The sequence below is a fragment of the Prionailurus viverrinus genome, chromosome F2 (genome assembly GCF_022837055.1).
Source record: "Prionailurus viverrinus isolate Anna chromosome F2, UM_Priviv_1.0, whole genome shotgun sequence".
NCBI lineage: Eukaryota > Metazoa > Chordata > Mammalia > Carnivora > Felidae > Prionailurus > Prionailurus viverrinus.
The window spans coordinates 16,677,696-16,694,529 of record NC_062578.1 but is presented as its reverse complement, the minus strand read 5'-3'; the positions used below and the strand labels follow the sequence as shown (position 1 = coordinate 16,694,529).

Sequence of the window (16,834 nt, the reverse complement as noted above, 5' to 3'; positions counted from 1 at the left end):
ATGGGGTGGAGCCTACAGTGGTTTGGAGTGAGGGAGCTTTAGTCACACTCTCGCACCTATAATCTTTTTGCTGTGGATACTCTATATTTTCATAGACTTAAGAAAATTACTCTGCGAAAAAAGCTGCAACACTGTCCTCACCAGCTGCCTCCAAAACCTTCCTATGCAGTATTCCTGAGCTATTGCCTCAATCAGCTCCTCCTTTCTCTACCTATTTTAGTCCTCTTATGTCTTTACCATGCAATTCCCATATTTACTCTTCGCTGAAAATTTTCTTTAATTCATATATTGTTTTGTTCTTTAATTAATCCAACTAGATTGGTTTCCTGCTACACAAACAGCCTTGACTTACATACTCATAGTACTTAGCACACTACTGAGCATAAGTAGGAGTCCACTATTTTTTTTTAATGGGAAGATTTATTTATTTTTTTAAATGTGTATTTATTTTTCAGAGAAAGAGAGCAAGCAGGGGAGGGGCAGAGAGAGGATCCAAAGCGGGCTCTGCGCTAACAGCAAAAAGCCCAAACTCACGAACCATGAGATCATGATCTGAGCTGAAGTTAGCCACTTAACTGACTGAGTCACCCAGGTGCCCCAGGAGCTCAATATTTTTGAAATACATATTTTCAGTGGTACAATAAATCATTCATTTAATGCATACTTAATACATGATCATATGCACCGGACCACTCTGATGGACACGGTGCAGTTAGGCTTTTGACATAAACAGAAGAAGGTACATTTTTTTGTGGCCTTACTTTTAAAGAGCCACATCAGAAATTATTTCATATATTTCTTATACTGCTGGACAGCGTCTGTTTTTCTATATGAATTTTTATCAACTTTGTCAACTTCCTCAGTAAGGAAACCTATTTGTTTTTATGCAGGCCAGCCCTAATATGCAACCAGGTATTAGTGTGTAAATTATCTAGAATGTCCGATATACCTTCCCAGGGAGAGAATGTCACACCTGGAGGTTAGGTTCCCAGGCAAGCCCCCTAAAGCCTACATTTTATGTGAACATTAAGTCAATCATAAGTGGTATTGTCAGTATGTACACTCTCATTCCAAGGTCCAAATCCACTCAGCAGGAACTTGTCTCTCTCCCAGGTCTTCAACAATAGAGAAAGGAGATTTCAAGTGGGAATCCCAGTTATCTCTAGGAGAAGACATTTTTGGAGACTGTAGAAGACAAATGTGGCTTTAGGTTGTAGACTTTCCATGCTTATGTGCAAAAATATATTCTTTCTCTGCATATATAAAACTCCTCAATTTAGCAAGATTTATTTTAGTGGAAGAAAATAGCAATCAGAATCCTATTGACCATGCAACCCCTTTTTTTGGAGATCTGCAGTTTTTTAAATTAATTACCTCTCATATGAGTGTGAGTTCATATGATTTCACAAAATGTATGAATTGTCCAAAAATATCCTGATGGATCATATGAATGCTTTGTATGTAAATATGCTTTTGTCAAAAGATAAGGGGGTGCCTGGGTAGCTCAGTCAGTTAAGCGTCTAACTTCAGCTCAGGTCATGATCTCACAGTTTGTTAGCCCGAGCCCCGCGTCGGGCTCTGTGCTGACAGCTCAGAGCCTGAAGCCTGCTTCATATTCTGTGTCTCCTTCTCTCTCTGCCCCTACCCCACTTGTGCTCTGTCTCTCTCTGTCCATCAAAAATAAATAAATGTAAAAAAAAAAAAGGTAAGGACATTAAAACTCATGAACAAATGCATAACCATCACCAGACATATACCAGGTATTCCTAGGAAACCACCCAAAATTTATTGTTAAAAGTGAGTTCTGATTGTACTAAGTCCTTAAAAATGTTGCCTTCTTCTTGACCAGATATCCTTTTTTCCCCTTTTGCCTCTATGTCTCTCCCACACCCTGTTCAACACTACTTAATTCTCACTTTTTCCTCCTCATTTCCTTCTCCACTACTTCAAGTCAGGCTGCACGTGAGCCTATGACATAATTACCACACATTCTCCCAAGTACTGTGTTTGTTCATGTAGCCTATGCTATAGATAGTAAAGTACATGGCTAAATTTGTCCCATAATAACTTACTAAGCAGTTGTCACACTAATAAATTATTTTTGTTTTTGAGCAGTGAGTCAGTTCTTAATTAGTCATGGGTCGAGGGGGGGCCAGTCAGAATTAACCTGAAGCCTCAAATTCATTTATATTTAATGTCTAGAGGTATTTTAAGTCATGCTGTATTTTATGATTATTTAATGAGCTAAAGCAAAAAATGATCCTCAAATAATAGCTTTTGATTAAAGTGATACCTCTTTTTATTTATAAGAGTTTAATAATATAGTAAGCTTAGGTTTTCTCTGAGATGGAGCCTAAAAGAGTGAATAATATGGTTTTTCTAGGAAATTGTTTTTGAAGAAAAAATTGATTTACCTTTGCCCACCAGCTTGACAGCATGAAGTAGGCATTAACATTTTCATCTCCAAATTGCTCAGCCACATAGAGTCCCAGTGATCCATACTTGTCATATATGTTTCTCTTTGACATGTCGGTAAGTATTGCGTGGGCATTGTTGATTTCTTTAAACTTTTCAGCAGCAGCTGGATCATCTGGATTCTTGTCTGGATGATGTTTCAAGGCCAGCTTTCTTTTAAAATAAAAAAAGTGAGGGGAAGTATTATTTGACAAGAATTGCAATGACATTTTAGGGGGGCATTATTCATTTGTTCATCATTTTTACATGCAATTACTGTGAAATGATAAGTTTCACAAAAATGTTGATGTGACTAAGCAAGTTTCCATTAGATGTTGTCTCTTGTTTCTATGTGCAGGCACAGTAGTATTGTTTCTTTCCTCACATCCTCAAAGGAATTCTCAATAGCTGCGTAGTTGTTGAGTCTGAGTCATTTTGCTGTTGGCAGATATGTGAAGTTTATTTTCACCTGGAAGCTGATCAGTGGCCCACTTCAATATGCAGAGGCCTTTCAAGTGTTTGAGCAATAGAGTAAGTTTACACCAAAATTCCATTTAGAACTGGAACAAGTTTCTGGAATTAACAAAAGTTCACACCACATATTCTAAAAGTTAAATGAAAAATTGTCCAAAAAAATCTGATTCATACTCCCTTGAATAAAATTATGACCTTTTTCACAAATCTTCCACAAACCCCTTTTCACTCCCTTTTGTTTTTATGAACAGATACTGTGACTTTCCTTGTTGTCAAATGTATATTTGACTTCTTTTTTAAAAATTTATTTATTTTGAGAGAGAGTGAGCAAGCAGGGGAGGGGCCGAGGGAGAGGGAGACAGATCCAAAGCAGGTTCTGTGCTGTCAGCGCAGAGCCCAACATGGAGCTAGATTGCATGAGCTGTGAGGTCATGACCTGAACTGAAATGAAGAGTCAGATGCTCAACCAAGTGAGCCACCCAGGCGTCCCTATTTGACTTCTTTTAAAATAGGTCTTTCCACTTCAAATAATCTGTAGAAATTTAGTTGTGAGTAAAAGGGCCTGTCTTCTCTCTGGATCATGAATCAGTTCCTGATGAATATATGTATGTGTTGTGTTGCAGTGTGGTGTGTGTGTGTGTGTGTGTGTGTGTGTGTGTGTGAGAGAGAGAGAGAGAGAGAGAGAGAGAGAGAGAGAGAGAGATTTGGGGGTAATTTATTCTTGTTATACTCAAGTATTAAAAAACCTATAACACGAATGTGAGAACTGGGCTATGATAGTCAGGGTCTGGCTGGTGGCCATTTCCTTCACTTCCCTTTGCAGACAGATTTAAATAATGATTAAAGCTGTGTTCAAAATTGAGTCTGTAGTAATTTTTCCACTAAAAAGTCAACAAATTTTATGACTCCGTACTGGAAATCTTATGTGACTTGTTCTCTCTGCTGTGTCCTTTATAGCTCTATGTACGAATATACCTTAAGCTTTTATTTTGGTTTAGATTAAACGGTTTCATTTTAATGCAATAATAAAAGGCCATAGTAGAACAGAAAAGTAAAGTCTACTTTATAAGTCAATCTATACAATAAGCTGGAAAAAAAAATCACACATATTTTAGGAATTAAAGTACTGCTGGTTAGGAAGTAGGTGATTAAGCAGCTCAGCATCAGTACCAAAATACTTAAAAGTGTAAATCATGGTGTAAAAGCGGTTTCAACTCTGAACTCAGAATAAACAAAAAGAATAAAAGAATGATAGTTCATTTTAAATTTGTTTAACTAAAACATTTTCATGCTTTTTGAGAGGTGTTTGGGGTATCTATGTTTTTTTATGTGCAGAATTCACAATGAAATCTCGTGCTAATAGCATAAAATGCCTATTTTGTCATTTAAAAGATCTTTTATAATGTTTACTATGTGCTAGCACTATTGTAAGCATGTTATAAATATTAATTCATTAATATTTATCACAACTCTATGAAATAGGTGTTATCATGATCCCATTTTACAGATGAGGAAATTTAGCCACCAGAAAGTTAAGTAATTTGCCCAATATCACACAGCTAATAATTACAGCCAGGCTTTGAACACAGGGAATTTGACCTCGAGCACATGCTCTTAACCACCACTAGGCTGCCTTTTTTATATTTTTAAATTTAAAAAGTAAGGCACACAGTGTGAGTAGACCATTATAAAAGGACTTTGGCTTTTAGTCTTTAAGGTGATGTGGGAAGCCACTGGGTTTTTTTGAGAAAAAGAGTGGTATGATCTGACTTTAGTTTTAGAAGGATTACTGACTCTTGGAGAGGACAAAGACCAAAGCAGGGAGACTCTTTTAGGAAAAGTCCATGGTGGTTCTGATCAGTGTGGCAGTGGAGGATATAATGAGAAGTGGTTGGATTCTGGATATATTTTGAAAGCTAACTGATGAATTGGATGTGGGATACAAAAGAAAGAAATGAGAGATGGCACCAGAGTTTTGGCCTGAGCAAATAGCAGTTTGTAGTTACTACTTAATGAGTTGGCAAGAATTTTTTTTTCTTTTTTTGGCAGTAGGGAATGGTTTGTTAGGATTTAGAGTTTGTATTTTAGACACATTTGAGATGCCTATTAGACTTCTAAGTGGAGATGGAGGTAAGAGAGGTATATGAGCCTGGAGTTTAGGCAAGAATTACTGTAGGAGATGCATGTTTGGGAGTTCTCAGCAAGTAGATGGTATTTAGAGCTATGGAAGTGGAAAAGATTCACAAGTGAGTGGGTCCAAGAGAAGTCCAAAAACTGGGCTTTGAGAAGAAAGAACAAGCAAAGGAGATGAAGAAAGAAAGATCAATGAGGCAGAAGGAAAAATATGGAGAATATGGGGTCTTGGGATCTAAGTGAACAAAGTATTTCAAGGAGGAGAGTGGTCATTTGTGTCAAATACTATTAACAGGTCATATATGATGAGGACTAAGAACTGATCACTAGGTTTAGTGATCTAGAAATTTTTGGTGACCTTGATACACACACACACACACACACACACACACACACACGCACATACACATACACATAGACAGTGGTATATATGTCTGTATAAGGAAAAATAAAGCAGAAAAATGAGAAGAAAGAGGAAAATGGAAGGTTATGACCACAATTAACAGTGCTTATAGCTGCACATTGGGATTATAGGTGATTCTTTATTTTGTTTTTGCTTGTTACAAAAAATATACATATCACTTGTGTAGTTTCCTTCCATAAGCATTGTTAAGGTCCAGTTACAAATGTTGTTCTCTCTTTTTTTTTTTAATTTTTTTTTTCAACGTTTATTTATTTTTGGGACAGAGAGAGACAGAGCATGAACGGGGGAGGGGCAGAGAGAGAGGGAGACACAGAATCAGAAACAGGCTCCAGGCGGGGCTCGAACTCCCGGACCGCGAGATCGTGACCTGGCTGAAGTCGGACGCTTAACCGACTGAGCCACCCAGGCGCCCCTGTTGTTCTCTTTTAATAGCTGAAAGTTTAGAGTTTGTTCTCTTAAATGACCCACTGACAAATTAGAAGGGGTAAAAAAGGAAGAAAGAAAAAAGTCCTCTAACTTCAGTGATACAATGATCATCATCAAATAACATCAAGTGGATTCTTTAAACACATTAATTTTAATGGCATGATATCCCTGGAATTCTCACACCATGCCCTCGAATACAATTTACAGCATTTCCCCCTACTAGTTCCAGAAATCAAATTCAAGCCAATCAGATACAAGAGCTATTAATTCTGCCTTGAAAAAAGAAACCCCTGCAAAGTGCCTCTTTGCATACATTTGCTTCGTTTTAGGTTTCAGTTGTAGACTGATTATATACTGCCCGAGACTTAGCCAGAGAAGCCTAGCTTCCTGTCATATTTTAAGCTGTTCGGATCTTTGTCAGCTTACAAGGGCAGATGCACCCAGCCATTTATTACACTCCTCTAACAATAGCACTGGCAAATTCAGAGGGCTGGAGCATCTCCATTTGTAACAAATCCAATTCCTGGTCGTCAGCAGCATTTTGACTCCTCTTGGCAGATGCTCTTGGCTCTGAGGAATCCTTGGGAAATATGGCTAGCAGAGGCAGCTACCAAAATTACACAACTGCTCAGGAAGTAATTGGTTAATGACCCACACTTCGGAATTGCCTATAGACCAAGAAAGCATGTGTGGAATTTAGGGTGAAAGAAAGTGCTTGGAGTACGTTTAAATATAAAATTCACCTAATTCATTTTAAAGATCTTTCTTATAATTTCTCATTTTAAACTTAAAAAGTAATAGAATTCTAACCAGAATGTGTGCTTTTTATCCTAAATCTCTCTCTACTCTTAATCACCTAATTAATCTGGTATGGCTATAACTAATGTTAGAAATAGCATCAATGCCTCTCATTTCCACTTTGCAATCCATTGACAACCGTAAACTGAAATGCATAGTGAATTCAGTTGAGTGGTGGAGAAGATGAACGTGAGGTTTATAGTTGTAATTACTTATGGCCCCTATTTTGAGACAGTGGCATACTTCTAAGAATTATGATGTTTTGCCCAGTTCTTTTCCTCTTAACATCTAACACTCAGATCAGATCTACCTACTACTCTCTACCAGTCTCTACATCATCTAAGACCTGATTCTGACCACGTTGCCTCAGTTCTAGGCCAGATCTATCTCCATGGGGTTGAAATATCAGAGGAGACCTTGTTTGGGAAGGGTGGCATCTGAACTTCAGGGAATTAAGTTCCATCCTGGCATGGCTGTGTCTATAAGCTGCCTTTCCCCACTCAACACATTTTCAGCTGCTTTCTCCAATTACCTCCTGTTGTTTCCTATTTCAAAATTTCTCCACTGCAGTGTGACTTTCTGTTAAACTCTCTCAGCCACAAAGCTTATTTCCCCTCCAGTGTCCCAGAAGAAGCTACCTGTTGCCTAAGATGAAAGGGTAGAAGAAGAGTGAAGCATGATTTCTTCCCATCTCCTAGAACCTTTAAAATAAAGTTAGCATCTACTGCAAAGATAGCAAACCAAAACAAAACAAACAAACAAAAAACCCAAACAAAATCTGAGTTTGAAAAAGCTCAGGTAGCAAAACAAAGCAAAATCTGAGTTCAGAGATAGACTTTCTAGAAATATTCTAGATAATATTTTCTTAAATATTATTCTCAGATAATTATTTCTAGAAAAAAATGGCTATAATGGGAAGGAGACTGGTGGTAAATAGGAAAATTAACTGCTACAAACCAGAGTTGGAAGGTGAAAACAACCCCTAGATTAGTAACCCTAGATGTATGGCAAGTGTTGCATAATGGAACTTGATAGCTGTCATAATACTGGAAGTTTGGTGGACCTCCTGTGCCCTCTTGGACTAAATCAACACCCAAGTGAAAACATAAGAAACCAACATAGGAATCCCAGTGCACACATCTCCCTGACATTTGGTAGTGATGGACATTTTAATGTTTGACAGTTGGATGGATATAGATATATGTATATATGTGTATATATGTATATACATATATACACATATATACACATATATGTATGTGTATGTACATATATACACATATATACACATATATACATATATACATCTCTTTGTAGTTTCATTTGTACTTTCCTAATTACTAATGAGGCTGATATATATATTCTTGCAATTATAATTTGGATATCCTCTATTTAAGTGCATAATCTTTTGCCAGTGTTTAGTTTGATGTTTAAATTAATTTGTAGTATTTAAAAAATATGTGTTCTATATATGAATCCTTTGTCACTTATATGTATTACATATATATTCTCCCATTCTGGGAACTTGTTGTTATTTTCTTTATGGACTCTTTTGATGAACAGAAATTCTTAATTTTAATTTAGTTGAATTGATCAATTTTAGTCTGAATTCAGAAAGATTCTCAAAGTTTTATAATTTTACCATTTACGTCTTGCATATATTTTATTAGATTTATTCCTAGGAACTTATACTTCATGTGTATGGTTTTGACATTTCAAAATGTTTTCTTAATTCATTGCAGATATAAGAGATTTTTATATATTGATGTTCCTAAGCTTATTTATTAATGTTAATAAATTACAGATTATTTTGCATTTTCTACATACACAGTTATATAATATATAAAAAAAAGTTTCTTTCCTTTCCAGTCCTTATATCATTTAACATTTTCTTCTTATTATTGTTTTGGCTAAGACCTTGGGTATGATGTCAGATAAAAGCAGTTGTATCAGGGGTGCCTGGGTGGCTCAGTCGGTTAAGCATCCAACTTCAGCTCAGCTCATGATCTCACAACTCATGAATTTGAGGGCTCTGTGCTGACAGCTCAGAGCCTGGAGCCAGCTTCAGAGTCTTTGTCTCCCTCTATCCCTGCTCCTCCCTTGCTTGCACTCTGTCTCTCTCTCTCTTCAAAATAAACAATACAAAAAATAAAAATAAGTTAAAAAAATAAAAGTGATTATAGCAGCCATTCTTCTCTTTTACTAATTTACTAACAGTGAATGGATGTTAGATTTTATCAAATGCTTTTTCTTTATCTGTTGAGAAGACACATTTTTTTGTCTTTCAATCTGTTTATGTGATTGATTTTCTAATGTTAATTGAAGTTTGTGTTCTTGGATAAACTCAACGTGGCCATTTTGTATTATTTTTTATTTATTGCTAGTCTCAGTTTTCTAAAATGTGCATCTAATTATAAATTTCCTTCTAAGTACTACTTAAACTGCATTTCCCAAGTTTTAATATGTGACATTCAGTTCTAGATATTTCCTTTTTAAAAATGTTTATTCTTTGAGAGAGAGAGAGAGAGAAACATGAGCAGGGTAGAGGCAGAGAGAGGGAGACACAGAATCCAAAGCAGGCTCAAAAGCTCAGAATCCAAAGCTGACAGCTCAGAGCCCAATGCGGGGCTTGAACCCACAAACCATGAGATCATGACCTGAACCAAAGTTGGACGCTTAACCGACTGAGCCACCCAGGTGCCCCTGGTTCTAGATATTTTCTAATTTTAATTGTGGTTTATTTTACCCATGAGTTAGTTTAAATTGTGCCTCCCGATTTTCAAACACATGGGAATTTTCTAGTTATCTTATTATTCTTACTGTCTATCATGATCGTATTGCTGTGAGAAAACATTTTATTTGATTTAAGTCCTTCAAAATTTGAGGGTTGCTCTATGTCTCATTATTTGTTCAATTTTTATAAATGTTCCATGTGTACTTTAAAGAATATATATTCCATACCTGTTGAGTGCTTTGTTCTTGTAGAAGAGCATTAGATTTTATTTGCTAATTTTTTTTGTTCAAATCTTCTATATTCTTAACCATTTTACTGATCTACCAAACAAGGTATGTTTCCCACTATGGCTGCAGGTTTGCATATTTCTCCTTATAGTTGTCACTTGTTGCTGTATGTATTTTAGGCCATGGTTTTTGAAGCATACAAATTAACAACTGTTATACATGATAGTGAATTGAACTTTTATCATTTGAAATATGCCTCTTCACCTCTAGTAATACTTTTTGTCATTACTTTGATATGAATAAGCAACACCAGCTTTCTTTGGGTAGTCATCTACCTAGAATATATTTTTCTTTACTTTTATTTTCACATTTTCTGTATACTTATGTATTAGATGTGTGTTTTGTGAATCCCATATTATTTTTTTTATTTACAATGACAATCTTTCTCTTTTAATTGAAGCATTTAGCCTATGTTTATTTTTAATATAATTATTGATATAATTCAGGTTAAATCTACCACATCATTATTTTTTTTGCCCATATAAAAATATATTTTTCCTCCTTTTTGCCTTCTTTTGGATTAAGTCTTTATAGTTTTTCTACTTTTTTCCATGGTTGCTTTTGGAAATTATACATTTTTAAAATTCCTCTTAGAAAATCCTTATCAAAGTCCAATATCAAGATACTTTAGTTTTCCTTCAAGAGAATATAAAAGTCTTAGGACATGAACACTATTACTTTCCTCCTAACATAAGTGTTGTTGGTAGCATGTACTTTAATTCTCTAAGTCTCTTAGTCCCTCAAGAATTGCTATTTAATACAATTATTATATAATGACCTTTTTCACAATTAGTGTTTGTGTGCATTTACTCGCATATTTTCCAATTATGTTGCCATTGATTGGAACATCTTACATCTCTGACTATCCATCTGGAATTATTTTCCTCCTGCATATTAACACCCTTTAGTATATCTGTATAGATCTGCTGATAATTAATTCTTATGATTTTTGTTTAACTTAAAAATGTCTTTATTTCACTTTCATTTTTGAAGGGCATTTTCCTTGGATATAGAATTGTAAGTTATCAACTATTTTCTTTTTCACACTGAAGATCTCAGTCCAGTGTCTTCTAGATTCCATTATTTCTGTTAAAAAATCTGTTACAAGTCTATTGTTGTTCTTTGAAGATAGTTTGTATTTTTTTTTCTGGTGGCCATCAAAGCTTTACATCATTTTTCAACAGTTTTCCTGTAATGTGCTTTGATACAGATTTCTTTCTATTTGTTCTGTTTGGCTTTTATTTGGCTGCTGGTATAAATGGATTGATATTGTTCATGAGCCTGGAAAATTCACAAACATTGTTTTCAAATAAGTTTCCTCTTATTCTCTTTCTACTCTTCTTTTCAGACTCCAGTTGCATTTATCTAATGGATCTTCTTCTATGTGTTTCATCTTCTTGCATTGTTTCCTGTCCTTTTGTAATTCTTTCTTGCTATTTTCTTCTGGTCTATCTTCCAATCAGCTCTCTAACTTGTTAAATACTGCCTTTGAGTTCTTAAGTTTGGTTGCTGTATTTTTTAGTTGTGAAACTTATGTTTCATTTAAAAAATCTGAAATATCCCTTTTCATAATTTTCAGTTTTCTGTGAAAATCCTCAATCTTATATTTTATTTCTTGATCATAGTTATTTTAAAATCTGTATTGGATAATTTTAATACCTGAGTTTGTCTGTGGTTTTGTGTCTATTGTCTCATTTCTGCTGATTCCTGTTCATATTGTCTTGACTTCTCTGCTTGTCTCTGTGTGCCAAATACTGTATTTTTAAAACTGTAAAAAGAGTATTATATGTAGGAAAGTTGTGAAAGAGTAAATCCTAAGACTTTTTATGGTAAGCAGAAATTTTTTTCTCTTTTCTTTTGTATTTATATGAGATGATGGATGTTAGTTGAGCCTATTGCAATAATCATTTCACAACGTATATAAATCAGACCATCATGCTATATAGCTTAAATTTATATAAAGATGTATCCCAATTATTTCCCAATAAAACTAGGAAAATTTTTAAAGAAATAGTTGGACTGCCAAGAGAGTATTGTCTTATACCAGAGAGCACTTTTATTTCCTATTTTCAGATGCCTGGAAGCACTTACTAAACTGAGGTCATCTTAATCCAATATTAGGGATTGAGATTTTTTCAGTCACCTAGGTGGCTCCAAGTTCAGTTATAATCCATACAAAACTGGTGTTTTCCTTTATCTACTTCTGGGTAACAAGCTACAGTGAAATTTAATAGCTTAAAGCAACAAAAATTTTATTAATTTGCCTACAATGTTGTAATTAGGCAGAACTTAGTGGATACAAGTCCTGTTTGCTTTGGCTAGGACTGCTCAATTGGAGCTGAAGGATTTGCTTTCAAGATGGCCTCACTGACTTGCTGGTAAATTGGCACTAGCTATGGCTGAGAGCTCAGCTAGGGCTGGTTGGCTGGGAACTCTGTTCTTCATGGGGCTTCTCCACATGGCTAAATGAGGAGCCCCAAAGTATGATAATCTCAGGATATCCATACTTCTTAAAAAGTGGCTAACTTGGGGCGCCTGGGTGGCGCAGTCGGTTAAGCGTCCGACTTCAGCCAGGTCACGATCTCGCGGTCCGTGAGTTTGAGCCCCGCGTCGGGCTCTGGGCTAATGGCTCAGAGCCTGGAGCCTGTTTCCGATTCTGTGTCTCCCTCTCTCTCTACCCCTCCCCTGTTCATGCTCTGTCTCTCTCTGTCCCAAAAATAAATAAAACGTTGGAAAAAAAAATTTTTTTTTTAATTAAAAAAAAAAAAAGTGGCTAACTTAAACCATATTGCAGAAGCAGAAGCTGCTAGGCCTTTTTAGGATTTAGGTCCACCATCACTTCTGCCACATTCTATTGGTTAAATTAGGTCAGAGAGCCAGCCCAGATTCAAGAGGGTTATACAAGGACATGAATACCAGGAAATATGGTTTATAGAGGACCACAAAAGTAATAGTGAACCACAGATGATTTACTTCCATTTTGTCCTTTGTCCTGGGGTGCAGCACTTCAGAGTATAAATAGAATTGCAAGACTCTCATTCTTGTTGGCTAGGGTCCCAAAATTTTCTCCTTTCTCTGTAGAGTCCTGCTCAGGCTTTCAGCTTCTCTTCTTCCTTATCATGACCTAATCAGCAGTAATTCTTTAATATCAAGTGCTTTTCAGATGTATATATTAAAAGATAATTTTTATCCAGTTTTTCTAGTTTCTCTCAGGGGAAAGGAAAATGACCCAAATTACCTAGTCAATGATAACCAGAAACTCTTGGTTATCTTTTATGTCTCCATTCTTCTCTTTCAAGTATAGTTGATCTTTTGAACAATGCAGGAGTTGGGGTGCCAACCTCCCACAGTCAAAAATCCATATATAACTTTTGACTCCCCCAAAACTTAACTACTAATAGCCTACTATTGACCAGAAGCCGTACTGATAAAGTAAATAGTCAATTAACTTATATACTATATTCTTACAATAAAGTAAGCTAGAGAAAGAAAATATTATTAAGAAAATCATAAGGAAGAGAAAATACATTTATAGTACCATACTGTATTTACCTTAAAAAAATCCACATGAAAGTGGACCAGTACAATTCAAACCAATGTTGTTCAAGCGTCAACTATATATGTTAATTCTACCTAAGGCCTCTGTTCTATACCACTGTTATATAAATGACCCATTGTTTGTTTCTTTACTGCAAGCTGAGACCCATTAGCTCAAAAGCCCACCAAAGCTAGACTCAAATTTTTACATGTTTAATTATTTTAAAAATAGCTGAAAGAAGCAGATTATCAGCCATTTGGAGCCTACCTACTTTATATATCTGCAAGACCTTGCTCCATATGTGCTTAAGAGCCTTGAGTTTCTAAGAATCCAACCTGCCATGGCCCTCTGGAGCTGTCTGGCTCAGAGACTTCCCACTATGCTCCTGAGTGACATCACCTAGACATGTAAGCCCCCTTGCCAATGCTCCCACCTTCCCTTCTCACTGAGTTCCCTTGCCTTGCTCCCCTTCTGTAAGTGGCTCCCTAGCTAAAAACCTCTGGATTGTTTCATGCTGTGAGCATCTTCCCCTCTCAAGCAATAAAGCCCCACCCAATAAAACTTATTGTGGGTTACTGCCTCTTATGGTCATATCTTTTCTCTTGGTCAACCTCTGAATCCCTTGAACACTTTACAAACACTTCATGCATTTGTACCCAGCACATTTTTTCTCCCCACAAGAAAATTGATACAATCTACTGATGAAAGAAGGCCAGAACAAGAATGTTATTGGGGCTTAAGGAAGAGGAGCCACTGGGTGAGGATTAGTACAGAGTCCTGCAAAAGGGACAGAATAGCAATTTCAGGGCACCATTTGGCTTCAAATTGCAAATAATGATGCCAGTGCTACCCCTGCTATGTAATTACTTCTGAAACACCTGCTGCCATAGTATATGATTCAAGTATTTTGATCACCAAGCCACCCAGGGCCCTCTGAAGGCCACATTACACAGTCCTATGATTTCCTCACATTTGCAGATGGAATATCAGAACAGCTCACCCCAGCAATTGTCAGGGTGTTCTCTAGTTCTGTGTGATCCTCAGTCACATTCGTGATTCAAGACAGATGGCATGAGATAACAATAGGAACCATAAATGATGATCTGTTTTAGAGAATTGACCTTTTCGCCCCATCACATAAAACCTGATGGAGAGTCAAGTGCTGACCTCTAGTGGCAGTCAATGCATTGCTATCACTTCACAATAATCTCAAGTTTTTACTAGACTATGTAATAATTTGACTTTATGAGGCATTATGCTTGAGTATTTTTTTTAATTTGAGAGTTAAAAATATTTAAACTTTTGAAAAGTTTAAATGCTAATTGATAAATCTTTGTTTTAGATAGTTTTCTGGTCAGAACTCTTAGGCTAATTTTAAGAGCCAGCTCTTTACCTCCCCTAATAAGGTAGAATAGACTAGAGTATTTGTACAAACACAGATAAACTGTGCCCAATATTAGAAGTATTTATCTACACCAGTCATAAGAGTACTGCCTTAAGGAATGAGGACCTGATATTCTGAAACCAGTAGGCCACTATAAGCCTTCAAACCTTCAGCAAGCCACTAAGATCTCTGTGTGTTACATTTTTAAAATATTTTTTTCTTACCAGCCTAAAGCTGGTCCAGAATATAAGAGCTGCATAGAACTTAAGATGTCTTTATTTGGCTCAGGTTTCCAACAAAAGTTTCTGGACCTCTAATCTTACTATGTTTCTTAGGGAAATGTTTGCATTTTTTTAAGCCAGCAATCTTTACAGAACTGTGATCAATCATCAAGGGAGAGACCTGGAATGTAGAAGAAACAGCTATACAAACTTTGTCTCCTACCAACAGCAGCTCCCACCACTTGTTCTAGTCAAAGCCCTTAGCAGGCACTTGCTCTCTGTAGACCCTCCTACTGCTGTCTGATGGCTCAAGTGCCAGACATAGTGAATTGTGTCAAAGCTACAAGCAGTTCCTGGTGATTTCCAGTGGTGGTCCAGGCTGGTAGTTCTTATAGGGTCCCCAGTCTCTTTATCTTCTAGGTTTCTCAGTGAAAATATATATAGTATAACTCCCAGATACATCTTTGTATTAAGTGCTCACTTTCTTGTTCTCCCCTAAACCCATTCCCGACCCGCCACCAAATCCATTTTTTAAACTTACCAGGACCTGTTCTTCCAGACTGACATCTCACTGACTTAATTTCCTTAACTATACAGTCTGACCCTTGCAGTAATGCACTTGAGTGCTACTCAAACCAAATTATTCAGTTGTTTAAATGTTCTGATTTCCTGTCATATCCTCAAAGAAATTATTCTAGTCTTCGACTGCTTCCACTCCCATTTCTGTAATGACCAGCATTGCTGGAGAAGATTGCACAACCATGCAAACTAGAGCCAATAAAGGCCTTCAACTTTCTACCTCAGCTGGTCTTCTATTCTGCTTGTCAATCCTTTTGCTTGGCCTCAAGTTCCTTCTTAAGTCTCCTGTGGCAGATATTCCAGCTTTTATGACTTATCCTTGATTCCTCTTCCTCATTCCCTCACCCTACCCCTCAACAAGAAACCTCATTTCCTACTTCAAAAGAGGGGAAAGCTTCATTAGAAGGAAATAATTCTGCACAATTACATCATCTTTCCTCTTCTTATTTGGAGGGAAGAAGAACCTATTCTCTTTAAGATTAACCTTTCCAGTGTTTTCTAGGATCTACCTCTGCACCTTCCTGAATCCTGGTCCATCAGTCATCAATCCCTACCCTCAACTTCAGTACCTTCAGTAATTTCTCTTTGTTTTCAGCAAAAAAACATGCCCATCATTTTTTAAAAAGGAAACCTATTTTTATGTCCTTGCCTCCCCTTCAAATTATTGGACTGTTAATTATCTCCTCCTTCCCTTCTTCATAATACTTCTTCAAAGCAAAGTTTACACAAAGAAGGTTGCATCCTCAATATCATTTACTCTTCAACACACTGTAATCTAATTTCTAGTTCTCAACTTGCTCTCTATCCCATGACATCCTAACCCTCATGCTATCAGACTTTTCTACAAGGTTTGTTGACCACACCTTCTTTTCCTTTGGTTTCCAGGATGTCTTCCTTGATTCTTCTCCTGCCCTGACTGGGGGGCTGCGCAAGGTAGTTCAGACATATGTGGGTCCCTTGGGGCCAAGTTTGGCAGAAGGAGTACGTCTTATCCAAAGTGGCCAGTGCAGCAAAAGCAAGCAAATAGTCAAACACCAAGTAAGGATAAGGCAGACAAACAACTGGGAAGCCAGGAGCAGGAACTTGAGAGTAAAGTGGACATGTCAGAGACAGGATTTTATTCATTCTTCATAAACCAAAGGAGGGCCACTTCTCATAAAAAGGACAAGGAACAGAGTAGACAATCTGAATGTGTTGCTACAGTCATGTATGTTTATAATTTCTCCTGTGCTCACCAGTTATATCCGTAGTTTTCAACATCTGATGCTCAGAATCATCTGTGAATGGGATGTTGTTTTTAAAAACTCATGTGTCATGGCTCTACTGTTAGAGGTTCTAATTTTGTAGGTCTGTGACATCTGTATGCTTACAAAATCTCCAAA

At 36.6% G+C, this 16,834-nt stretch overlaps 1 protein-coding gene across 5 annotated transcripts in view; it reads right to left on the bottom strand.

Annotated features, from left to right (window-relative positions):
• The window catches only part of DNAJC5B (DnaJ heat shock protein family (Hsp40) member C5 beta), a 93,534-nt gene that overhangs the window by 26,303 nt on the left and 50,397 nt on the right, over nucleotides 1–16,834 (bottom strand). For all 5 annotated transcript variants that reach the window (XR_007148727.1, XR_007148726.1, XR_007148728.1 and 2 more), the window contains one exon: nucleotides 2,415–2,628. Coding sequence is in view for 2 of the 5 variants with exons in the window: in XM_047842861.1 (XP_047698817.1) it covers nucleotides 2,415–2,628 (214 nt within the window). In the remaining 3 variants the exon portion in view is untranslated. The remainder of the gene's footprint in view (nucleotides 1–2,414; nucleotides 2,629–16,834) is intronic.